Genomic DNA, 26612 nt, shown 5'->3' on the forward strand with positions numbered 1-26612 from the left:
GCCTTGTGTTGCTAGTGTTTCAAGATCTGCGGTGTTTCTATGTTCATTGTTTCAAACAACCCTTGAAGGAGCTGAGTGCTTTGGGGCGGCTTCGGGGAATTATGTTTTCAGCTGTCGTTGATATTAACCGAGTTACCTACTGACAGTGTCTAGTTATTGCCTGCTTGCATAACCTAACACAGTGAGGCTTCTTAGTATTGGCGCTACAGATAGCCTTAACTGCAGCTAGGCTATCCCTACAAAGTTTATGGAATTGGCTGGTAAGAACAAAAGTCAAATTGGCAGCTTCTGTTATGTCCACAATTTGGTCCTGCAAGACTGAGTTGTAGTTATTTAGTTTAGATCTATCTACTGTTTATATTTCGCTGTTGGATCCATCGGTAAATATGTAGATTTCGCCGTTGGAACTGTCGATCACAGAACCATTGGTCCATTATTCTCTATTGGAGCATGAAAACGTTGTGTTTAATTCCCCGAATTCATTAACAAGGTCGAGTATGATACCATGCCTGTGGCCTAAAATCATGAGCCGGCTGACCGTAAGCATTGCCTCATACTTCACTTGTATATGTATTAGCCGGATGTCGAGGATAACCTCCAAAATCTTAGTTGATGTAGTGTTAATTGCGCTCGTAATCTCTAGCAAACAGGTCCGTTACCCCTGTTCCAGGGGTTTAATACGGCACTTTTTCGATAATATCTTAATATATGTTAGTATAGGTGGTGTGTAGAGCGAAAAGACCATGTGGGTCGTAAACCCCACTTTTGGGTAAATAGCTCTTCTGCAGGAGATCCAGATTCGAAGCGCTTCAGAAGCACTGCACTCACTGCGTTGTATCCAGCTTAGTTTTTTATCTAGGATAACTCCGAGATGACAGAGCTCGAAAGTACAAGTATATGATAAAATCTCCCAATATAAAATTATTATATGAATTTATAATATACATATATCTCTATATAAATATATTTTCCAAATTATTTTGAGGAATGCTGTCCAGTTGACAGTTTTTCTCAGAGTAAAATTATGGTTAATTCCGATTACGAAGTTCGTGGGCACATAGAAGCACGAAACTTTTGATGGACCATAGGAATGGTGGTATTACAGAAAATTACTGTTAATATTCCTAGTAAAAGCTTAGTGGGTTATTTTCATTAAGTGTTATTTGTAATTCTCGTCAGAAAACCAATTCAATATAAACTAAGTTATTGCGTATACTGATAATAGTGAATCGTAAATATTTTGGATATTTAAATTGAGGATGCTTTTGAAATACCTGAATTTGTAATTTCATTGAGTGTCTTTTTTTATAACTTATCTGATGAATTTTCTCCGAATTAAAGCTTCCAGTGAGTCGGCAGCTTTTTCTGAGGCGCGGTACCATGGTAATGACAGAATAGTTCAGTTAGACTTAGTTTTCACGGCGGATTGCTCCTATTACCAATTATAAAAACACGGCTTCGGTGTTGGCATAGAATTTGATATATGTGACTACATTGCTCACCTGCTTCGTTCTCAGAGAGCAAGAGTGTGCCACTGACTGCGGCAAGATAATGATCAAGAATAGAAATTGCGTTCACATTCTTGAAATATTGATCCGCTAAAGCAAACCCGGGTGTTTCGGAATATATTTTGAATATTTCAACAACTTGCACAGCTGATTATCGCTAAGGTTTTAATTTTAGCACTCACAATATCGTTTCATGTACTTTAATATAAAATAATAAAAATCTGCAATTCGGAAGAGCAGATATTTCTCTGTTACTACTATTTTTAATGTCAAATTTCCGGGTATAGCAATCAGAAATATAAACCTGCCTTATCTGTTTCCCTGCTACATTTGCTGATAAAGCAGTGCATTTTCGCAATGGTATGTGGCTAAGATAATTATAATAAATACGTTCTCTGATAATATACGGTCTCTAGTTTTTGAAGTAGAGCCAGAGAACGTATATATTTTACGTTCTCTGGTAGAGCTTTCCGTATTTGTTTATATATTTCGAATACGGCAACTATATTTTTAAAACAGCTGTGTGTCATTTTGAAAATGATTTTGCGCGGAAATTGCCGGTGTTAAGTTGTACAAATTTGTGGCTATTTACTTATTAGAGTAACTTAAATTTTATAACACACGGCATTACACAGATTAAAATGCAGCGAGTAAGTTTCTTTTAATCAATAATGTGATATTAAAATATTTAATACAACGATTTATTTAATTGTTTGATTGTAGGATATAAGAACGTTCTTAAAAAACACTGCTACGCAAAAGAAAGTTGAACCGTCGTATGACGATGATGATTTACGGAATAAAGTACGCAAAAAGCGCACTGCTCGAGTTATATCAAGCGACGAAGATGAAATACTAGAAAGTCCCCAAGCTAAAGGGAAAACTCCGGCAAAGAAAAAGCGAACAGATAAGTCACCTCATGCTATACAAACACAGAACAATAAGAAGCCATCATTGTCCAAGCTGAAAAGTTCGCCTTCAAAGAAACTGAAACCAGTCGATCCTACTGCACTTTTCGGTGGTGAAACCTTACGTATAGAGGCCAAGAAACCACCACCACCAAAAATAGCAGCTGTAATCGAATTGGAAGATGATGAAATCGATAAGAGCCTTATGGAAGTAGACGTAGATGAGAGTATACGAGCAGAAAACGACAAATTAGGTGAAAAGCGAGGAGTGCGACGCTCAAAGTCGAAAACGCCGCGAAAGAGTCCTCATAAGGACAAACATACACCAACCAAGTTGGAAAAATCAATAGATACACACACACCAAAAAAAATCAAACAAGAAAAAGAATATTCTGTTGTTGATAAAGGGAAAAAAGAGAAGATCACAACACCTAAACCGGAGAACAAAAAGGAAAAAGGTACACCCAAGGTTAAAAAACAACTTCGTGAGGATTTGGAAAGCAGTAAGCATTATATAATATATATAGATAAGAATGTTTAATGTGATTATCCAACTATATGTATAAAAATAGGTGTGCTCTCTGATGAAGAACGCCATGAACGCAAACGCATGTCAGCCATACTCTACCAGAAGTATAAAAACAGAGCTAGTGTTATTAATCCGGGCTCTAAAGAAGTTCCAAAGGTATTACTGCTTCCTAGTCTTATGAATCTGGTGGTTAAAAAGTACAAGTATATTTTAAATTTTTTCAAAGGGCAAACCTAATTGCTTAGCCGGACTAACATTTTTAGTAACCGGAATCTTAGAATCACTTGAACGCGACGAGGCAGCGTCAATAATTAAAGAGTTGGGCGGTAAAGTGATGACAACCGTGGGTAAAAGGCTAAACTATTTAATTGTTGGAGAGGAAGCGGGCCCCAAAAAATTGGCACAAGCCGAGGAATTCGGTGTAAATGTCATAAGTGAGGATGGCTTATTAGATCTTATACGTGAAAAATCCGGAGACCTATCAAAGCAATCTGTCAAAGAAGAGACAAAGCTCATAAGTCCTAAGAAAGTAAAGAAATCAGTTAAAGAGAAAAAGGATATTAAACATATCGAAAAAGTAAAACACGAAAGTTCCAAGAAAGAGAAAAAGAATAGTGATGAAAAACTTAAAATTCATTCTCCAAAAAAAGGAATTAAAGAGGAGAAATCTCCTACTAAAGATAATAAAATTGCAGTAAAAGCGGAGAAAATCGAAACTGCAGCAGTCAATAATGGTGTAAGCGAAGGCAATGTCGTAACAAAAAAGGAAATTGATGATACTATGCTGCCCTGGGTCGACAAATATAAGCCAACAAGTGTCAAGGAAATAGTTGGGCAATTCGGACCGACAAGTAATGTTTCAAAGTAAGTATGCTTCACTAAAGGTCTCGCCTCTATATAATGAAATACAATTTTTACACACATATACATAGATTAACAAATTGGCTCTCCAAATGGTACATCAACCATGATGGCAAAAAAAAGCTACTAAAGCCAAATCCTTGGGCTAAAAATGATGATGGTAGCTTTTATAAAGCAGCATTGCTATCAGGACCGCCGGGTATTGGTAAAACCACCACAGCTACGCTGGTTTGTAAAGAATTGGGTTTCGACACAGTCGAGTTCAATGCATCAGATACTCGTAGCAAGCGACTTCTTAAGGAAGATGTAGCAGAGCTTTTGTCCAACAAATCGCTTTTTGGATATTTTCATGGACAAGGCAAAACGGTCACAAAGAAGCATGTACTTTTAATGGATGAAGTTGATGGAATGGCTGGTAATGAAGATCGCGGTGGCATACAGGAGTTAATTGCTCTCATTAAAGAATCCTCAGTGCCAATTATATGCATGTGTAATGATCGTAACCATCAGAAAATGCGTTCACTCGTTAACTATTGCTACGATTTGCGTTTCAATAAACCACGTACGCAACAGATCAAGGGACGTATTTTAAGTATTTGCTGCAAAGAAGGGTTTAAAATTGACAGCGATAAGGTGGATGAAATAATTGAAGCGACCAATAATGATATACGTCAGTCGATAAATCACATTTCGCTATTAAGTGCAGGCAAATATCTAAAACTACCAACTAGCGATAAAGGAACTAATAAAACCGCTGAGAAAGACTTGAAAATGGTATTTTACAATTTATATATAAGTTTTTGTTTTATAGAAGGTCTGCATTAAACATTTCATTGCAGGGTCCATGGGAGGTGGTGCGTAAAGTATTCTCTGCTGAAGAACACAAACATATGTCATTGAATGACAAATGTGATTTATTCTTTCAAGATTACAGTATGGGACCATTATTTGTTCAACAAAATTACTTACAAGTTTCGCCCACCGGTTCCAAGTAAGTGAAGTAAAAATATTGTTTGGTTTTAGCGTTATATTAACTAATTAAATAATAGTCCAGACAATAATATAGTTCCAACCTTAATACACTAAAGAGTCGTTATTTCGTTTCTAGATCGGATATTCCATCCAAGGTAGCCAGCACAGCAGATGCACTAAGTTTGGGTGATTTAGTGGACAAACGCATACGTTCCAATTCCGCTTGGTCGCTACTGCCAACTCAAGCCATCTTCAGTTCCGTACTACCAGGAGAGTATATGAGTGGACACTTCACCGGACAAATAAATTTTCCTGGTTGGCTAGGCAAATATTCGCGATCGAACAAACGTAGTCGTCTAGCTCAAGAGATTCATGATCACACACGTTTACGAACATCTGCATCACGTCAGTCCATACGTCTGGACTATGCACCTTTTCTGTTGGCGAAAATCGTACGCCCACTTAAAGAGTTGGGAATGGAAGGTGTAGAGCAGTCACTGGAAATACTTAAAGAATATCATTTGCTGCGAGAAGATATTGACTCGCTAGTCGAACTTGCAATGTGGCCAGGCAAAAAGAGTTTATTGGATGAAGTAGATGGTCGTGTGAAGGCCGCGTTGACACGCACTTACAATAAAGAAGTACTTGCATACTCCTATTCAGTACATGCTGGTGTAAAGAAGAAGAAATCTGAAGCAACCGAGGAAACCGAGTTGTATGGCATGGAAGGGGAAGATGGTGGAGATGCACCACTTTCAGATGAGGAAGAGGACAAAATAGAGAATGATGGCTTGATTAAGGTAAAATATTCAAACAATAATTTTTTGATTTCATATAAACAAATGAATTAATTTTATAGGCAAAAAAGAGTTCAGCCACAACTTCGTCAAAAGCCAAGCCGGGCTCAAAGGCTAAAGCGACCAGCAGCAGTGCAGCAAGTAAGAAGTCGACAGGCAAATCATCAACTTCTAAGGCAAAGAAATAATCAGGATGCATTTGTTTTTTCAAATCACAATTTAGTTTACTGTGTTCTTAACTATGAATAATACAAATAATTCCTTTACTATGTATTTTTGGCTGTTTATTCGAATAAATACATACATACATCATTTATTTATATTAAATAATTAGTCATACGTTGAACGAAAATATCATGCTACTGTTTCTTTCACTTTATCTTCGTCAGGCGGCAATTCCACATTGACCGCTTTTAAAGCTTCTCTAATCCACAATGGCACCAGTTCACCTTCGAAATGTTTTGCCATAAAATCGCAGATATACTGTGGAAATTGATCGCGCTGTATAGCTTCTCTCATACTCCGCATTAGCCTCAATTGATATGCTACATTATGTATACTTAACAAACTACATGATACTGCTTCCATAGCGGCAATGTGATGTAAATATGAGCGTGTATATCTGCTGCATGTGCTACACTCGCATTCATCATCAATTGGGCGCATGTCGTTTTCGTATTTTTTATTTTTTAAATTCATTTGACCAGTATTAACTAACGCGCAACCAAAACGAGCTGTTCGTGTGGGGAAAACACAATCAAACATATCTATACCAAGCGCTACGCAAACCACCAAATCAGCAGCGAAACCAACACCCATTAAATAGCGTGGCTTATCCTTTGGCAGCAGATCGGTGCACACATGAACCGTACGCCAGAACTCATGTTTACTTTCGCCACCACTGAGACCGCCCACAGCATAACCCCGCACTTTGCGCTGTATCAATGCGTCTGCGCACTTTTTGCGCAATTCAGGATCCAATGCACCCTGTACAATTGGAAATAAACTTTGATCGTCATCACGAGCATGTGCACCTATACAACGATCCAGCCAGCGTATTGTACGATGCATAGCCTCTTCAACACGCGGACCAACAGTAGTAGTCTTGACAACATCATCCAACTGCATCATGATGTCCGCGCCAATAGTATTTTGAATTTGAATTGAATGTTCAGGTGTCAACATGCATTCACTATTGTCAAATGGAGAGCAAAAGTTTACACCGTTCTCATCAATTTGCGCCAACTTTAACAAAGAAACCATCTGAAAGCCACCCGAATCGGTTAGAATACCACGGGGCCAACCCATAAATTTGTGTAGACCACCAGCTTTTTGGAGTGTTTCAATGCCAGGGCGCATGCCTAAATGGTAAGTGTTACCTAGCAGTATTTGACAGTTAAGTTCAATTAATTGATCCGGCAGTAGACCTTTCAGGGTACCCTAAATATATTATATAGTATAATTAAATTAAAACACTAAATTATGTAGCTTACTTGAGTGCCTACAGGCATGAACACTGGTGTATTGACTGCACCATGACGAAGTGTCATTAGACCGGCTCGTGCCTTCGTAATAGAACATTCAGCAATTACTTTGTAAGTCAGAGGTGGTACTTTAGTTGTCATACTAATTATATAGTTCCAATAAAACTATAAATATTTAAAAGAATTATGTCCACTATAAACACAAGTATTGTTTTCATATATATATGTTGACATTGCTCCACCGGCAAGTGTTACAGAGTTGCCAATTCTTGAATATCTTAATCAGAAAGAGACTATTTACAAAAAATTACTTGCTATAATTTTTAACCAAAGTTGATTTTCAAATTAATTTACACTAAAAATATACCAACTATGTTTATAATTTAGCATACATTTTGCAGAGAATGTCTGCTATTTACCTAACCGTAAATCGAATATTCTCAATTGATTTCGGGAGTAAAGGTCGACTCCGAAAAAGCGATTATTTTATGAGAAAAATCGATTGTCTAGTAGAATCGGTATCGAGTTTTAGAAATACTTGAATTTCATTTTGCAAGGCGCATTACCTCAGTTTAATTTTTAAGAGTTATATTTCTATTCCTTAACATGTCGAGCGAACTTCATCGACCCATTCAATGCACCGACATTAAACCCAATGTTGCCGTAAGAGGAAAAATCAAAAGTGTTTACTGTAAAAATTTTGTGTAACTATTACTGTTTAAATGTTTGAAAATAAGAATTTAAAACTTTTTCACTTTTAGCACATACGGAGAGTGTACATTTTACCCAACAGAATACTTGAATGTAATTATCGGACCAAATGGCACTGGAAAATCAACGTTAGTGGCGGCTATAGTGCTTGGCTTAGGGGGCAAACCTGAATTGCTATCACGTTCAAGTTCTATTGGTGATTACGTGAAAAATGGGCGCGATGAAGCCGTTATAAAAGTTGAGATCTACCGTGATACACCCGCAAAATTTATGACTTTCGAAAGAAGATTTCCACGCAATGGTAAATCGACATTCATGATTGGGGAAAATATCGTGGTGGAGAAAAAATATTTGTCGGAAATAATGGAATATAAAATTCAAATTGGCAATTTGTGTCAATTTCTGCCACAAGATAGAGTGCAAGACTTTGCCAAAATGGATCCACAAACAATTTTCATAAATACCGTCAATTCGGTTTGTAGCCAAGAAACAAACAACAATTTCGAAGAATTAAAAAAATTGCGCCAAGAACAGTTGTCTGAGGGTGATGGCGTTCGAAAAAAGAAAGAGGAATTGGAGCAGTTACAAACACATTGCAATACGTAAGTTAAGCTTAAGTAAAGTAAATCATTACCAAACAATAGCTGTAATTTAACAGACTTGAGCAACGTTTGGACCGTTACAATGAACAACAAGAATACCAAAATAAATTGGATGTTTGCGAAGCCAAAAAATTGCATCTGGATGCACGCACTTTAGGAGAACAAAAGAAGCGACAAACCAACGATTTAATATTAGCGAAACAGAAACTTGAAGAGGAGCAAAAAGTATACGATGATATAATGCGGCGTCAAAACGATATAGCGAAAACTTCACAGCAACTTGCTAAAGGCGTAGCGCAGAAGGTAACTTGGAATATAATTAAATTACTTTACATAAATAATTATAATAATATATACGAAATAGGAACAAGAAGAGCAAACGATTGCGTCAAAAAAACAGAACGTCGAGGAACATATAAAAGAATTAAAAGATCGCATAGAGCAGGCACGAACAATCTATTCGGTTTGTTGACTTCATAACATTTGCTTTACACGAAATAATATTTATTATTAATATAGAAAAAGAAACGCGAAAAAGCAGATTACGATAAAGACTTGCAAGAAGAAACTAAAGTGTTGAGTTTGCTACTGCAAGATCTAACTAAAGTAAAAGAAAATAACTCAGAAAACGAGTGGAAAGCTGAGATGAATGCACTAGCCCAACAAATACATAAAATGAAAGAAGAATTAGCAGAATATATGAAAGTTCGTTTGGAAATTAACAGTGAATTAGATGAGAAGTATGCACCAGAAATTGGGTTTCTAAAGAGACGCTTAGAGCGCGCAAATGACGTGCATGCGCAAAAGTTAGAGGTAAAAAAAGTGCAAGCTTGTATATTTCTTGAGCAAATATTATTTTTAAATCTAACAAACTTCAAAACTTTTCAAATTCAAATAGAAAATTTTAATTTTCGCAGTTACTAAAAGCAAAATTTCCAGATGTTTATCGAGCAGTGCAATGGTTAAGGGATCATCAGCAGTTGTTTAAAGGCACTGTTTACAAACCCATGATTTTAGAGGTAAACCAATAATATTATATATATTGTAATTAAAACTTAAATTAATTTAAATTTGAGTTATATTTTTTATATAGTTAAGCGTGCTAGATCCCGAACATGCCAAATATTTCGAAAACATAATCAGCCTAAGAGATCTACTCGCTTTCACTTGCGAGGATAAAGACGACGTTTCATTGCTTGTAAGTGAATTATGTGTCAAACAGAAACTTCACATTAATGTTGGGCATGCTCCAACTTCTAGTAGAATTAACTATCGCCCTGACATACCAATCGAGAGCATAAGGTACGATTGTAATGAAACAGTTGCATACTTTATTAATTAATTTTTATTAATTTTGCTTTTCTAATATTACTCAAATAGGTTTTGTGGCTTTACTGCATATTTAATTGACCTGATTGAAGGCCCACCAGCAATAATTAATTACTTATGCAGTCTAAATCGGATACATACTATACCCATAGGTACAGCTGATGTTAATAATAAAACTGATGACATTCCAAACAACATAAATATTTTCTTTGGCGGTAAAATATCTTTAAGTAGCATAACCTTAATATACCCTTTTAATAATTGCTATTCTATTCTGTGTATCAGGTAATCAATGTTATTCTGTTAGGGTTTCCCGTTATTCAGGTGAAAAGTCCACTATGCAAAAGCAAATTAGCGGTAGAAACTTATTGACCAGTAGAAATACAAATGAAATTTTACAAAATGAGGCACGGTAAGCAGTTTAAAAATTTATTTAAATATATTTAGCACATACATCAATATAAACAAGACTTATATGTATACAATTCTTCAAAAAAAAAATGCAGCATGCGTGAATTAATACGTGGCAGTGACGTGCTGAAGAACAAACGTACGGCTTTGGAGGCTAAAATTGAAGAAATAAAGGTTAAACGCGAAGATACAATGACCAAAATCCGTACAATCAAAAGCAAGCTGGAGGAGAGACCTAAATTAGAGGAGACGTGTCGGCGACAGAAGGACAAAGTGAAACAACTGAAAAACAATGTTATTAGTGCGTGAAAACGCTCAACTTTATAACAATATATTTTAGAAACAATATATTTTTATGCTTTGTAGGTTTACCCGAATTGGCGCAGAATTTCAAAGAGAAAGTGAAAAGTTGCTTGCAACAAATCATGCAGTTGCAAAATGAAAAAATACAGATTTTAAAAAATTTGCAACAGATTTTGGTTGATAAAAAGATCGCAGTTATAAAAGAACGAATATTTAAGCAAGAAAATGAAGAATTAATTAACAACATAAAGGAAGCCAAAGATAACAAGGATCAAGCAATGGTAATTTACTTATTCATATAATAATAGTTTGCAATAACAAATACTTTAATTTTATTTATGCTTAGCGCATGGTCGAAACCGTAACGCGTGCATTAGAGAAGACTCAGCAGCAATTGGAAACAAAAGTTGCAGAGGCTAGAAAGGCTAAACAAAATTGTAAATCAATCGAGCTTTTCAATATGTTGCCAGATACTATGGACGAATTAAAGGAAGCCATAAATGAATTTAAAGGACGTTTAGAGTGCATGGGAGATGTAGATCAGAATGTAAAAACTCTCAACATAATAAATCACTACATTTATATGAATATATATACATATTTATTAAATTTGTTCACAATTAGATCGCTGCAGAATTCAGACAGAAATGTGCCGATATCGAAAGAATTAAGAATGAAATGCAGAATGCCGAACAGAATCGTCATGGCTTGGCGGCGCAAATAAATACACTGCATGAGCGTTGGTATCCCGAAATCGAAAATATTGTTATGACGCTTAATAAGCATTTCAGTGATTTTATGACTTCTATGAATTACGTAGGTGAAGTGAACTTGAGCAGACGCGATGAGGTACATACACGTGCACATTGTGTTTTTAAACTCAGTCCTTAATAATGTCGTTATATAGCACGATTACGACACGTACGGCATACAAATCATGGTACAGTATCGTAGTAATGCACAATTACAGGCGCTTGATCGACACACGCAGTCCGGCGGCGAGCGCGCAGTTGCCATAGCTACCTACACGCTGTCGCTGCAACACATCACACACGTTCCTTTTCGGTAAAACTACCTTACCCTTGAAATTTCTGCATGCAATTATTTACCGGTTTTTATTATCATAACAGCTGTGTGGATGAAATCAATCAAGGCATGGACGCTAACAATGAGCGTAAGATATTTGAAATGCTTGTGAAGGAAACAACGCAAGTCGGACGTGCACAATATTTCTTTGTGACTCCAAAGGCATGTACTTTTTTGTTATTTTATGTAAGCGTTTGTTTCTAATGTTCGAAATTGTTTCAGCTTTTGCCAAACCTGACGTATAACGAACGTATGTCGGTGCACATAGTATTCAATGGCAAAATGGTACAAACACAAAACACTTTTGCATTCCAAATATAAAGCATAACATTTTATTCATAATTGTTTTTTATTATTCACTGTTAATTTTTATAAAAAAAATATGTTTTTAATTTAATAAAAAATATGTTTTTAATTTCATAAAAAAAATTTGTTTTTAATTTAATAAAAAAATATGTTTTTAATTTCATAAAAAAATATGTTTATAATTTAATAAGAAAATATGTTTTTAATTTCATAAAAAATATGTAGTTTCTTATTCCACTTCTTGTAGATGTTAGTTTTAGAGGTCAACTATTTGGTGGAAATATAATACAGCAGGGTGGGCTGCATGATTACTGACACTTCTACAACAAATCTAACCCTGGACATGTGAGCTCAATATCGCTCTTTTTACCAACTGGACGAAGTGCATAGCTCAGACTTATAATTGTTGACATTTAGTAGCTACCACGAAATACCAATTACCTTTATGAAATACCAGTTATGTAGGTAGGTAAGAATGCTGCGCCTTCGGGCACAATATGCGCTAAAAGCGCCATTTTGATACACTATCGTAGGACCTTGTACCTTGATATCACGTTCCGTCGTTATGTTCAAACTATTTGGTGCTCTCAATGAAACTACTTATCTCGGCTATGCTTTTTGTAATTAGGCATTCGAAGTTTTGAATGTCTCTGCCTCGGTTTCGTCTATAAAGGCTCCTGACTTAGCCAACTTGTCTGCCTTTTTGTTGTCGAAAATGTTTCTGTGACCGGGAGCCTAGTGACCTTAAAGCCTTTATCGCTTTGTTTACTAAGCTGAAGTTGATCATTGGCGACGACATCAACAGTAAAATTCTTCCTCTGTTTAATATCTTAGGAGTCAAACTAAAAAATTATAACAGAAAAGTTTTATAAAGCGCGTGAAATTTGCGTTCTTGGTAATTCTACGTATGAAACCTAATCTCGAGATACCCAGCATTAAACGAGTCCCATAAATAGTAATCCCCTTTTTTGCATACCCCTAAACGCACCGATCTATCATGCTCTGATTGAACGCCGTTGAAACCAATAGTTACCTGAAAGAAAAACGTCAAATGACAGTCAAAATCAAATATTTAACCGTCTTAGTAAGAAGCCGATATTACACGATACCTCAGAAACGACTAGACAGAAATTTTCTGACTCAAATTCTGGTCAATTTTACATAAAAATTGGCTGGTCTTACCCTTAAGATAGAAAAAAAAATCATTGTTTCATAAATCCAGTTCAACTTGAATTGGCTAATTCAAATATTATTATTAGTGAGTAGTTATTTCAAGTGCTCTGTTATAAAAGTTATAGTCCAGAGCATAAAAATAATGTATACTGATGACACAAGGACTTATTTAATGGCAATTAGGCTGAAGAATTAACGGTCATTGTACTTTAAACAGATACACATACATATAAAGGAAATATAGGTTCAAGTGTAATAAGAACAAGAAAAAACGTTAAATTCGGTTGCGAAGCTTTAATACCTTTCACAGGTGCGTTTTTTATAGCAAAATCTTTATCTTGATTTCGATTGGTCGGTTTTTAATACAGCTATATATTATAGTTGTCCAATCTGAACAATTTGTTCGAAAATTGTAGTGCTGAGTGGGGTATGCCAAACACGGATTCGAGAGGAAAGCGCATTCTAGAAATGGATGCGGAAAATTGGAGGAACTACGAGAGGATGTTACCACGCCTAGGGAATTGGGTAGAAAAAAATAATGATAAACTCGGAGTTCAAGCAAAGCCACCTGACTTTACCGCTGCCAATAATAGATCACATCGTAAGTGCGGAAGAGCACCCAAAAAAAGGATTAGTGATCCAAAACAGACTATAAGACTTCCACGAATGGTGCTAATCAGTAAAAAAAAAGGTGATCCCAACTTCCCATCCCCTATGCATGCTCGACACAGCGGAAAAGTTTTATGAAAAGCTACATAAACCTAGACTCGCAGCGGCCATCAACGAAACTGGAGGACTCTACCCTAGACAACACGGCTTTAGACCCAGCAGGTCAACTTTAGGAGCTATTAGATGCGTCACTGAAAGTGTAAAAACGTGGATGCTATAACTATAAAATACTTGTAGTAGTTTTGCTGGCGACTCTATACGTCCGAAATGCCTTCAACAGTGCTAGATGGGAGGACATGATCGACGCTCTCGAAAAAGCTTTAGATTCCCCGAATAACTCAGAGCTGTGGTGCAGAGCTACCTAAAGATAAAAAACTGCTGTACCAAACTAGAAGGATAACGACAGATAGCGGAGAAAAGAAAAGAGAAAGCTCCCAATGTCAACGACTATTAGCGTTCTATTATACGGAGCAGATATCTGGGTAGATGTGCTAAAAAAGGAAAACCGGTAGTGGCACCGCACCGCAGCCCCCAGTGTTGCATCAGCTTACCTTATAATGTGATATAATAATAGTTATAAGCGGTAATGCGGTCAATTGCGACCTTCTGGCATACGAAAGTAAAAAGCTGTGGGAGCTAAAAAAAACGTCTGAATATAAAAAGAGCGCATTAGAACAAATAAAGAAAGATATGATATCAGCATGGCAACGAAGATGGGAGAATGAGAGTCGCGGCAGATGTACGGCCAGACTTATAACAGACCTACCCATAACACAGCTGCTATTCGGTCACGGATACTTCAAAAAGTACCTTCACAGAATGGGAAAACTCGAGAAAAAAACGGTGAACACATATTCGTAGAAGACCTGGTCGGCCCAATAAACGTGAACTACTTAATCAGCATCATGGTGGAGAACGAAGCAAACTGCTGGATGGATTATCCAGATATTCACAGCAATTTTGCTTCGCAGCAAAAAGCGGGACCTGGACGCAGGTGCGCAGATGTAAATATCTCAATAAGAAAAATGGAACGTCACCCGTTCACCCCCTCACCCGCAAAAATAAGTGCTATAGTGGTCCGATATCTGTTATTCCAACATATGAGCATGATATTGGAAAGAAAAGGACGTGTGTAAAATTTCAGATCCATATCTCAAAAAATGAGGGGCTATCATTTATATATATCATGATCATTTATATACTTTATAAGGTCACCGACGTTTTCTTCTGAGTGTTACAAACTTCGTGTCAAACTTAATATACTCTGTTCAGGGTATAACAACTAAGGCACGCCAGAATCTTGAACTTAAGTCTCTACATTAAACAGTATATGTGTATATAACTACATTGGGGGTTGCGAGCAAACCGAAATCCTTTCGCTGATTTGCATGCGATACCGCAATCGGTGGTAAGGGTAGCTATAGTAACTTTGTAAACAAAACTTAAATACGTGCCTCATTTGAATTATCACATTGCTGGCGACTGCTACATACTAACGAAGTGATGTTAAACATGCACGCACCTTGCGGTTTCCCTTGTAACCCTCGTTGTCCTTATGACTTAGCTTTATACATACATACATATGTACATATGTATGCTTGGGGTTAGTGCAAAGCTTCCGGCATTCAAATTATTTAGTTAGCATTTTGTCATCGCTCGAGCAAAGTGACATTTGTTGCAGTTTGAAAAGTCAGAATATTTTAATTTTTAAACTAAAAAAAAATATTAAAAAGCACTGTTATTGCAGTGTAATAGTGAAATTGAAATAAAATGTGGATTTTCATAAAACGGTGCTTCCTTTACGTAAACTTGTTCTTCCAAATGTTAGCAGCTTTGCCATCGGGACCCGGAAACGTCCAGACCTCATTATTATTAGCCAATTCAAGTCACACCACATACAATTTCCATCGCATGCGCGAATGTAAACATAACGAATTTTATGATTTGGACACATTTTCTTGTGTTGCCTGCGGCAAGGAGGAGGAAAACTTGCAATCAACACCAGATAGTAAGTATTGATTAAACAGATTCAAATACACAACCAATTACCTAAGAATATGAAATTTGTTTTTAAAATGTTCATACATGTGCAGTGGGCTATGTACTACATACCATACATACCGTACATATGTAGGTATGTATTTATGTGAACTCAGATGTACTTGCTTACCCTGCAGTCAAATCAAGTCGCTGCTAATCAGCCCACGGTTTTATTTCAAGTAACTGGTACTAGTATTTTTTACGTGGTGATGTCCTACTAGTTGTCAATGGTCAGATTTGGTAAGTCTGTCCAGCCTCATACCAGTGCAAAAGCTAAGAAAAAAACAAGAAAAAACATTAACTTCGGCTGCACTGAAGCTATAATACCCTTCACAAGTACAAAAGGTTCCTTAGAAGAACTTGATTCCGATCATTCAGCTTGTATGAGAGCTTTATGCTATAGTGATTCGATCTGAACAATTTCTTCGGAGATTCTATTATTACTAGATAATGATCCGTTCCAAATTTCGTAAAGATATCTTGTCAAATACAAAGGTTTTTCATACAAGAACAAATATTTGAGCGCTCTTTCTTGTAAGGCAAAAAATTCTTAAACTGGTACATTTCGTGATTAGTTCGATGCATCACTGTTGATTATACAAATTTACGTCTTCGTGACGAAACTCTTATGTAGTAGTATTCTTCTAAGCCAAAAATGTTTTATATATGAGCTCTGTGGTAAGGTATCCATACAAAATTAGACAATATGTATTACTAGAAGTTATAAAGTGCTTCGTTATAAGTATTCAAGTAAAACAATATCAGTTACCCGGATGACCCTATGTCTTGGTACCCAGATCAGCTTTGTCTTGATAAGCGCTATAATCGCCTAACGAATTTTGTACCATTCCACCATGGCGAGAGAATTGTTTCTTCGATTCACAAATTGACACCAGCCTTACTTTGTTGGCGTTTCAATGAGAGAGGAGGTATAGCTCATCCTATTTGAGATCTAAGAGAGAGAGGGATAAATCATTCACAATATATTTTGCTCAAAGCTATCGCGATCTTTTGTTTGATTCCATGATGGAAGGTGGTGCTAGGAATAACTATACTCTCAATTCTATCAAAGCTATTGCATCTTCTTTAATGCTCTTTGTACAAAGTTTCGCCAAGCAGCCAGAGTAGAACCAAATACTGTTTTTTCATACTTAATTGAAAGTTACCTAGTTTGATTTTGAAAACGTCAGAGCTACAACATTTTAGGTGCCTCCAAGCGTTTGTAGAATAAAGCTTTACCCGTGTCATCTCGTTCTTGCTCCTCCAATTTTTATAATTGTTTTGAAAGACCAAAATGTCATACTCATCCCTACTTTATGGTATTTAGTGTTACAGAACCTTTCCTCTAACTTTCCCGATTAAAAATAATAATAACTATTATTATTTATTTTAGAGTTTTCCTGCGAGTGCGCTGCCAATTATGTGACTATTGCGCTCTACGACACACAACGCCGCAATCCGTTATGCGCAGAGAAATGCTCCGACTTATTATCCAACGACAATGGTTGTCAACTTGTAACAGCTAATTCCAGTAAAACACATTGTGAATATAAATTAGTTAATTTTACTGAAACCAACCACGACTTCGCGTCGCGTTCGGTTGCTTCAACTAGCCCGATACGCCTAACACCAGCCGGCTTCCATGCGAATGGCATTTGCAATATTTGCGATTTAAAATATAACTACCGTTATCTGGACTATTGCATTGCGAATGCAGTGCTCAAACCATATTTAAAATACAACTCCTTTTGGCAATCGACCAGCGCTAACGCCGTGCACTTTGGCGATCTGAAGTTTGTGGTCTTCTTCTGTTTGGCTTTACGCAATAACACTGCCTGCAGTCAACTGGCGAATCTCTGTATAATGTCCCATTACTCTGCGGATAAGAATTCGCCCTGTAGTGCGTTTCTGTTGAGCCAAGTCTCCGATGTGGCCATCAAGTATGCCAGCATGGACGAGCACTTGCAGGCAACGAAGCCGTCGTTGTTCTATAAAAAAGGCAAAGAGACCGCCAAAATGTTAACGGAGCCTCTGGGTATTAGTGTGAGTACGACTGCATTTAACACTCGTGACTCTCAAGTGATTGATATACAGACACAAGAGCACATAAATACACAAGTGTATTAAAAGCATTTCTTGTTTCAGCCGAAGCAGCTGCAACTTTTCAGCACTGCTTATCATTTGGACGGCAGTTTGCGTCGTTGGGGTGCATTCAAAATGAGTCATGTCAATTTGTGCCAAATGCATGCTCAAAGCGATGCCGCCGTTTGGAGTTCGCAACAGGAAATACAATTTGCACGCTTCACCAAACCGATTCGCTGCGAATTGACTGTGGAGAATCTGATTGATTTGGCAAAAATTTACGCAAATAATAACTTTTTGAGTTTATTTTTGAATGTTTCGAGTGAAACGAGATATGATTTACAAGTGCTGCCAATATTAATTGAGGACATATCACCTGAGAATTTGGTAAGTGTGTGATATTTGATATACCATATACGAGCGAGCATTTTAAATAAAATGAAATGAAGGGTAATGCGTGGAAAAACTGCAAAATTTCCGTTTCTCTTCTAACAATCAACAGAACCATCGTCAAGTTTTTTATATATTTATACAAGTATGTATACTTTGACCGAGGAATGAGTTGGTATTGTACCTTTGACTTGACTTTTGATCATTCGTAATAACCAATTAGAACGCATGGTAACCGGGCCAGCACTTAATGGTGGATGGTCCAGCATAGCGAGATTAGCTTTTATAGAGCTGTTAACGCATAAAGTATATATACAAGTATATTAAAATATTTAACATACATATGTAAGTACTTTCTCCAAATTTTGCTCTCGTGTTGTCTTCACGGATTTTGTACTTCTTTAACATGAGATGTCTATGACACTTAGAACATGTTTGTATATGCTACTGCATACTCTCGTCTAATCATTTCAATCTGAAGTCTCAGAGCTAATAAATCCAAATTTTAACCAAAAGCCTGATAAGTGGACTCAGTTTATTTTAGTTAAGAGCAAAATAACTTTCTTCGTCTAATCTTAACATTGAATATATTTACTTATACAAGTATGTAGATATTCCTACTCTCCCGTCTACAGTGAACAGTTCAGCATAAACTTTAAAATATCAGTTAGTTCATCTTTGTCAGAGGAATTATATAGCGCAGAAAGAAAATAATTATAACTACTTATATAGCCTCAGAAACATATTGAAAACTATTGCGAAGCTGAAAATATTATTACATTTTCTCATCGTTCCTTTGATGCGCCGTTCTTCACTTACGCATAGGTATTACATCTCTGTTAAATATGTGGTTGGGTTTCGCCTTCCCTTTATTTAAGCCGAGTTTGAATGGCTAATGGATTTCAAATTGTAAAGTTCATTGGATTCTGCGTTCAACCCCGAATTTTCTTTTCAAATTTATCATACTTGCATTTGAGTGTAGTAATGGGGATCTTTGGACCGCAACCAAACAGACACCTGTCCACCATGAAATACGTCACCGAAAATGGAAATGGTTCCCCCCCAAGACGACAATATAATAATAGCATTAGAATCGAATCCTTAAGGGAGGTGAGGAAGACCAGCCAATACGTGGAGGCGACAAGTTGAAGCAGAATTGCAAGAAACAGGCCGTTCCTAGAGGAAAATCAAACTCTTAGCATTAAAAAAACTGATATATGATTAGTTTATTGAGGCCCTGTATTGCACCTAGAAATTCTGGGAAATATATATATATTAGAAAGCCATGTTCACGGAAAAAGTGAAAAAATAAGTCGACGTACCTGTAAGTCGACAACGAAACCACGAAACATTTACTTTAAGCCGTTATCACTTGCGATACTGTTTTTTTCCTTTGTTATAACGGTATTCTGAACCCTCTGTATTTTCAGCGTGCTCAAACGGCAGAATGGCAATTGGTAAAGCGGTTCCAGTTAATTGAAGCCCAACCCCGACATGCCCGCATTCATGATCAGCAGTCGAAATATGAGGACGAATTTAAGCTCTCACTTTACCATAGCATAAGATATGTGGTATCCTTCGAAATACATTATGAAATTCATGATCGCAATCAAATTGGTATACCCCTGGTGAAGCTGCGCTATCGGCATATTGACCTGAGCGCCAATACAACACTGAATGCAGTGCATCCATTTAAATTGCAAATCACCTTTGCGCGCATGGGAGAGCCCACACAAAGGAAGTTCATGTTTGAAGTGATGCTACCGGCTTTTTTATGCATCGCGTTATCGATGGCTATGCTGCAAATGCTTAACTACAGGAAACGCCATAATGCCTTAACAACAACAACAACTGCGACAATTGAATGCTGTGCACCATCCTCATGCTTGCTGGTATTCCTGTTGCACTTCAGCTCTTACGCGGCGAATGCATCTTTATTGTGCTTTGTACTCTACACTCTCGTCTATCCAATGCAATTTCTCACACAGCGCTCCGTTGCGATCACATTGCCTATCATGAAAGACGATCAACGCTCATTGGAAATTCTAATTTATGTAGCCGTTCTTTTGAAGGTAATCCACACGAGTGCTGCTTGGTTGCACGGGAGAATGTCATTTATTAGTTTTCTTTCATTTCAAGTTGATATTTATTTGCGTGCATTTTTGGCGAATCAGCCGCTTTGATCTGTTTCTCATTGACTGGGAGCGTCCGCGTAGTTGTGAGGCTAATCACTTCACTTTGAAGAATAATCTGGAGACGTCTTCAGTGTGCTCTAGTGTGCGTACATTTGCCACTGAGAATGTCTCGACGTGGCGCATAATTTTTATAGCAAATGAATGGATACGTTTGAGTGTGAAACAGCAACATTCTGCAGCTTGGCAGGGACTATTGGTGCTTCCATTGGCTCAGGTTGAAGGCCTTTCACAACACATATATACTTACGAGTGTGTCATAAATGCATTTGAATTTCTATTTTCCCTTAACAGGTTTTCTTGACAGCTCATTGGATTAGCCAAGATCTTGCTATACAGTTATTTTTCATTGTTACTATCAGCATTCTGATCTACATCACTCAATTACTTGTGTGTAATTTTATTTTGAACCGCCTTTTTGGTGATCCTCTGCAAAAATTCATCGATCTGTGTTCATTGTCAAATATATCTGTTTTCATGCTATTGGAGCAAAGCTTTGGATTCTATATACATGGCAGATCTCCTAATGGTTTTGCAGATACTGACATGTACTCGATGTTGGCGCAGATGCATCGAAACTCACAGCATCGCTGCAGTCGCAAAGGTTTATTGGGCGATTCGGATCAGCAGAGTTATATAATTTTGCCTCCTTTGAATTTGCGGTAAGTTCCATAATAAGTTATTTTGTAGATATTGACATCATCGATCAAGTAATATTAGTGTCAAATATATACTTGTTGTATCAACAATGGAAATACGCAGATGGGTTGTTAAGATCTTTCCGAAAAGCAGAGTATATTTAATTATAAAATTGGTAGATTAAATATAAAATTGTAGAGTCGTAACGAGTGAGTTAATTAGTTGGTACTGGTCTTCTGTACTATCTTCTTCTTAGAACTATCATTAGACAAGCAACTCAATTGAGAGACATGTATGTATTGATATATAGAATTTGAGTGCAGGTATTGTTAAACCATAAGTCTCTCCGTAAAATAAAAAAAGGGGAACTTACTGAAAGCTTAGCCATCACCACGACGTGTAATTAACTGGTTCGTTGTATTATAAAATTGCTGTTGTAGAATGATATATTCACGAAAAAGTATATTATTGAACTGATTGATTAAGATCTAAGCAAAATGAGATTAGAACCCACAGACTGAGGAAAAGTTTGACGTTTTTAATTTCAAAATTTTTACACGGATTCACAATAAATTTGAACCTCAGCAGCACTCGTTGGATGTAGTTTTATTAAATTAAATAGTGAGAAAACCCTTCAGAAAAAGTTAGAAGTCATTTGGCAAAATATTTGCTCTTATAGCCAGATTAGCTGCCCTTGACATCTTAGCTGATTTTTACTCATTAAAAAAAGAGTATATTTTGTAAAACCGTTGTTTCTGGTAGCCGTTTCAGCCTATTTTACAGAATAAGTTCTATTTTCCGAAGGTATATGCAAACTAATCACAAAACAAGGAAACTATTAAAGTTTTACAAATGCAAATATGTATGATAAGGCTCTCTTTATGATAATAGTTTACTTGTATGATAATAAGAGTTAACTTTTCTATACATATATATAAAATGTCTGGTTTTAATCGTTATTATTTTTTGACAGAATTTACTTTGAGAAATTGCTGGCGCCTTATCAACGCTCGTATAGCATATCTCAAGCACATTTTCAGAAGGAAATCAATACGATCGATGCGGCAATGGAACGCAGCGCAGCCACTTTCAATAATCTAAATCGCTTTCTTTGCGCTTTCATAGATCACGTAAGTGTAGTGTCATTCAAAATATTAAAAATAACGGTAGTAAAAGCATTCGTACATAAGTAAAAGTTTATACGATATACTTTCATTGCTTACAGGCTATCAAGGATATGGATTATATAATAAAGGAGAAAACTTTCATTGAGAAATTATTGAACTGTGAATGTGATAATTATTTAACCGAAAGTAAGTGCGTCAGATGACAGTAAATTTTTAAAGAAAACAATTAAAGAAAAGTTGTATCTAATATTTCAAATAACGAAATATTAAATTTTCTAACGATTTAAATTTTAACCCATTGTAAAAATAAATTCATTCATATTTTTTTAATATTACAGATAAGGGCACGTTCTATATTGATAATGCAAAATCGTTTAAACAGTTACTGCTCTACGGCAACAGTTTAAATATCTTCACAATGGAATTGGCCTTGCTCCTAGCGATTTATATGCTGACAAATAATTTAATAATAGCTGTGGCAGTAGTTTATATACTCAACAAGGTATACCTGAAAACATGTATGTACAAAAACAAAAGTTTTCCATACAAGGATTGGGTTTTTATCGATCAGTTTATATGACAGCTATATGGTATAGTGGTCCGATCTGAATAATTTCTTTGGAGATTGTACCGTTGCTTTGGACAATAATCCATGCCAAATGATTGTGAATATATCTCGGGAAATTAAAAAGTTTTTCATATAAAGACTGGATTTTGAACGATCAGTTTGTATAGCAACTATGTGGTATGGTGAGCAGGTTCTTGAGGAAAATAGAAAGTGTGCAAAATTTCAGATAGATACCTCAAAAACTGAGGGACTAGTCCACATATATACAGACAGACGGACAGATAGAAAATGGCTAAATCGGCTCAGCTCGTCTTGCTGAGCATATATAACTATATACACTTTGTAGGGTCTCCGACGTTTTTTTCTGTGTGTTAAAAACTTTGTGGCAAACTGAATATACCACTCTGTTGTTGTAGTACTAGCAGAAAATATTTCGCGAATGATATTGGCAAACGTTTGCGGTCTTTTGATGGTTATAAATATAATTGCCGAAGTTACTTAGACCCTGTCGTAGGAGCAAAATAAAACGTTGCCTGGCTTTGTTTGCTACACTTTACATACATACTTTATAAGCACCTTATAGTTTTAATAAATATTTTTTTTTACAGCTGCTCCAACATCTCTACATGGCTTGGCAACGCCAAAATGTAACAACGAAGACTTCCATTGATCAACGGTTTCTATTGTAAGATAAAGGCATCTTGCAACAAAATTACAATAAATACTGAACTGTATGGCAATACTTATTGCATAATTAGCAGAAATATTATTAAATTATTTATAATTTAGTAAAACTTAACAAATTTGCGATAATCGCCGCAGTAAAGATAAACTTCAGTTATTGTTTTACATTAAATATTCAGTTGTTTATTAATTCATATTTTTTTGCTTAGAAATAGTGCAGTAGACATTAAATTTCATAACATATCTCACACATGCATACGTACACAAACATATGCATGCACATGTATTGCCTAAACTAAACCACCATCTTCTCATCATAGTAAGCAACACTTCACACGCATTAGCATTACAACTTTGCCAATATTTATAAATTATAGGTAAACCTATATCTACGATAAAATCTACAAAGTTTAGTTTACCATATTAGTTAATCATCTGCACAAATTCATGCATACGTATTTATACATACATATTATACGTGTGTGTTTGGAGCAAGGTGCAAGAATGCTTATATAAAATCATTATGTAAATGTACATACATTTGCATGATAGGTATGTACAATACCATATGTGTTTATGCTAACGCGTCGAATTGAATTTGCTACAAATTGCTGCACATAAATTAATAAGCCTTTCATTAGTTTGTTGTCTTATAATTTGACAGTAATTTTGTATTGTAAAGGTCTTCCCGCAGACATTATATGTTTGTGTATGTGTGTTTAATTATGCATAATCAGTATTTGATCGTGTTGTGTTTATTAGTGAGTGTAAATTATAGTCTTAAATAGCAAAAAATAATAATATTAATAATAATAGTGAGAAAACAACTACTGGCATGTACAATTTGCATAAAATATTAAATAAAATTCTTAAATAACACGCATTTGAGTTTCACTTCTTCTTAATTTCAATTCTATTTTAGTATGCGTTCATGCGTCTATATATAGTGGTCATGATGAACTGGACAGCAGTTATTTATACCATAGCTATGTATATAATATATCAAAAGAGAAAATAAAGACTCAGTGAAAATTAAAATACTAAATTATGTTATGTTAAATACTTTTTTGTCGCAATATTATGAAACTACTTTAACTTGGTTATTTGGAGTAGTTTACTAAACTTGTGTGTCTTAAGTTTACTCTTTTTTTACATGTTAAATACTTGGTATGAGGAGTTTAATTACAATAATTCTACGCTATGCTTTTTATTTATATTTATAATTTATATGATTTGTGGCTTTGCACTGCCATTGTCTATTTAGTTTAGTTGCAGCAGCAGAAAAAAAGATATATGCTTGCATAAATATAGCGCAAGAATGACAGTAATGCAGACATAGTTATATATGTCAAGCACTAAAATGTTCATTTAAGCGAATTTTCCGCAACTTTTCCACATTTTTTGTTACGTTATGTTTTGTTGTTCTAAAATTTTATCACAAACTTACGATTTATTGCAAAGCTGCCACTTATGGAAAATCGTTTCTGGCTTTATGTAAGTAGTTATAATGATTCACTTATATACAGGTTGTGAAAACATTTTAATCATGGTAGGTATAATCAAATTGCAGAAATAATATATGTTGCGGGCTGTAAAGGTCATGAGGAACGCCTGTTACACAATAGCTTAGCTTGTGAAACACATTTTATGTGCTGTATTACTGGAAAATATGCATGATAGTAGCGATATGGTTGAAAAATTTGCCAGCTTTATGTCATGCGTGGTAATTGAGTTACGAATCAAAATTATTTGCAGCGAATGAGACTTTGCTTAAACTATGTAACATTATGATTAATGAAATCGTTACGCAGCGGCGACGTGTTGCCTGTTTTAGTAGTTCAATTTAATAAGTTTTGGTAATTTAGTGTACTAGGGTAATTAAACAATTGTCTTTTTTCTAATTTTGCATTGTTTGCTTTTGTTTTTGATTCCAAGTGCGTTTGGTACGTTTCGGTAATTTATATATATATTTTTTATTTACAATTGAGTATGCGTATAACGTGCGCAACGAATGTAGAGTTATTTGTGATTTTTCTATACAATGAAGATGTGTTTATTCTTTGTTCTTCACTTTCTTAAAATTATTTTAGGGTGCAGCTTTAGTTTAGATATTATTATTAAGTGTATTTTGTTTTTGTAAACATTATTAACTACCACTAAATATTATAACTACCATAGTGTATGTGTGTGTGTTTTTTTTTCAAGTTCAAAAATGTATTTTTTTGTTATTTACTTTAAGTAATCTTATTAAATTTACAACATATATTAATATTAGTTAATTTCAAAACGATGTCTTTCAAATAATGTCTATACTTAAACAGCTAGTGGTTCGCATCAAAGTATTATTTAACGCTTATTGTTTTCAATAGCTTAGGGAAGCTTCTCAATGTTGATTCGATACAGTTCAGAAGCCAGCTTACCATAATGCAGTGCGCGTGCGCAGTGACATGTTTTGTGTAAATTCGATGCCAATAAAATCTTTGTAATTATTATGCTAAATGAGTACAATTTGCTCTGCACTAAAGCAAATCTGCAACGATACGTATTTTGAGGTTTCGAAAACAAACACGTATAATTCATATTTTTCATGTGGTTTTTTTTATCTTGCACATGCGTAAGTTTCGCTAAGTTTCAAGTTTTTTCTGCGCACTTTTTTGTTATTATTTTTTGCTTTACTAATTTTGTGCATTAGCGTTAACTATTTTTGAAAGTCCTTGCTTTTGTCATCACATTTCGCTCAAATGACTGGCCATTACAAAAGTAGACTCGGCTGCGTCTGTGGTGGGCAACATAGGCTGAGCAGCGCGAGCAGTTCTTCACTTTCATTGCCACTATTGATTGTTGCTAGCATGCTGTTAAGTAGCTGATTAAATTTATCCTATTCGGTTAGTTTACGTGATCTTTTCGCCGGAATGCACGAGTCATCGTCTAGCCGGAATTCTGCAATGCAACTCTTTCGACCATTCTCCATTGATGCAATAGTACCGGGTGAAGCCGAGGGGCCGGTTGCTAAATTCATGAGACCTGGCGAAGCTGCAGAGGATGTGGAAGCACTATTATTGCTGAGACTTGCGGCATTGTTGCTGTTTGTATTGGCACTGCCATTGGTTGTGTTTGAATTTGTTTTGCTGGCGAAGTTTGGCAGCCATTTGGATAATTGTTCTTCGAAAAAGTTCTCCAAATATTTTGCATTTGTGAATGTTTTTGAGTCCTCCTAACGCAAAATACAATCAATTATTTA

The 26612-nt window shown here is 35.8% G+C and overlaps 5 protein-coding genes across 10 annotated transcripts in view; 3 read left to right on the forward strand and 2 right to left on the reverse strand.

Moving 5' to 3' along the window:
• Positions 1-2022: 2022 nt before the first annotated feature.
• On the forward strand, positions 2023-5887 carry Gnf1 (germ line transcription factor 1). Its single transcript, XM_014233707.3, has 8 exons — positions 2023-2158; positions 2232-2919; positions 2989-3101; positions 3172-3809; positions 3878-4580; positions 4646-4797; positions 4915-5578; positions 5638-5887. Exons 1-8 carry the CDS (start codon positions 2150-2152, stop codon positions 5761-5763), a joined length of 3093 nt encoding a protein of 1030 aa, XP_014089182.2. The 5' UTR covers positions 2023-2149; the 3' UTR covers positions 5764-5887.
• On the reverse strand, positions 5834-7326 carry Tgt (tRNA-guanine transglycosylase). Its single transcript, XM_014233708.3, has 2 exons — positions 7069-7326; positions 5834-7015 (listed from the first exon to the last, which is right to left on the reverse strand). Exons 1-2 carry the CDS (start codon positions 7198-7200, stop codon positions 5930-5932), a joined length of 1218 nt encoding a protein of 405 aa, XP_014089183.2. The 5' UTR covers positions 7201-7326; the 3' UTR covers positions 5834-5929.
• Positions 7327-7592: 266 nt separating this feature from the next.
• SMC5 (structural maintenance of chromosomes 5) lies at positions 7593-11836 on the forward strand. The gene is made up of 16 exons (XM_014233713.3): positions 7593-7763; positions 7821-8372; positions 8429-8675; positions 8737-8835; positions 8892-9185; positions 9290-9391; positions 9466-9674; positions 9753-9916; positions 9987-10113; positions 10208-10413; positions 10479-10696; positions 10762-10962; positions 11040-11264; positions 11323-11480; positions 11546-11663; positions 11724-11836. Exons 1-16 carry the CDS (start codon positions 7666-7668, stop codon positions 11820-11822), a joined length of 3117 nt encoding a protein of 1038 aa, XP_014089188.2. The 5' UTR covers positions 7593-7665; the 3' UTR covers positions 11823-11836.
• A 3386-nt stretch (positions 11837-15222) lies between these two features.
• Positions 15223-23543, forward strand: LOC106616792 (meckelin). Of its 2 annotated transcripts, none has more exons than XM_070109885.1 (10): positions 15223-15657; positions 17083-17732; positions 17835-18158; positions 19592-20233; positions 20301-20570; positions 20648-21015; positions 21966-22122; positions 22218-22305; positions 22458-22637; positions 23296-23543. In XM_070109885.1, the coding sequence occupies exons 1-10, from the start codon at positions 15420-15422 to the stop codon at positions 23355-23357; spliced, it is 2979 nt and encodes a 992-aa protein (XP_069965986.1). In that variant the 5' UTR covers positions 15223-15419; the 3' UTR covers positions 23358-23543. The 2 variants fall into 2 exon arrangements, with proteins under 2 accessions (XP_069965986.1, XP_014089150.3); XM_014233675.3 differs by having other exon boundaries at positions 15228-15657; positions 22458-22621.
• Positions 23526-26612, reverse strand: part of bon (tripartite motif-containing protein bonus) — a 41267-nt gene continuing 38180 nt past the window's right edge. For 3 of the 5 annotated variants that reach the window (XM_014233691.3, XM_014233692.3, XM_014233689.3), the window contains exon 11: positions 23526-26585. In XM_014233691.3, the coding sequence (XP_014089166.1) occupies positions 26250-26585 (336 nt within the window). In that variant the 3' untranslated portion in view covers positions 23526-26249. The remainder of the gene's footprint in view (positions 26586-26612) is intronic. The other 2 variants (XM_014233693.3, XM_014233690.3) reach the window with 1 other exon arrangement.

Source organism: Bactrocera oleae, chromosome 2 (genome assembly GCF_042242935.1).
Source record: "Bactrocera oleae isolate idBacOlea1 chromosome 2, idBacOlea1, whole genome shotgun sequence".
Taxonomy (NCBI): domain Eukaryota; kingdom Metazoa; phylum Arthropoda; class Insecta; order Diptera; family Tephritidae; genus Bactrocera; species Bactrocera oleae.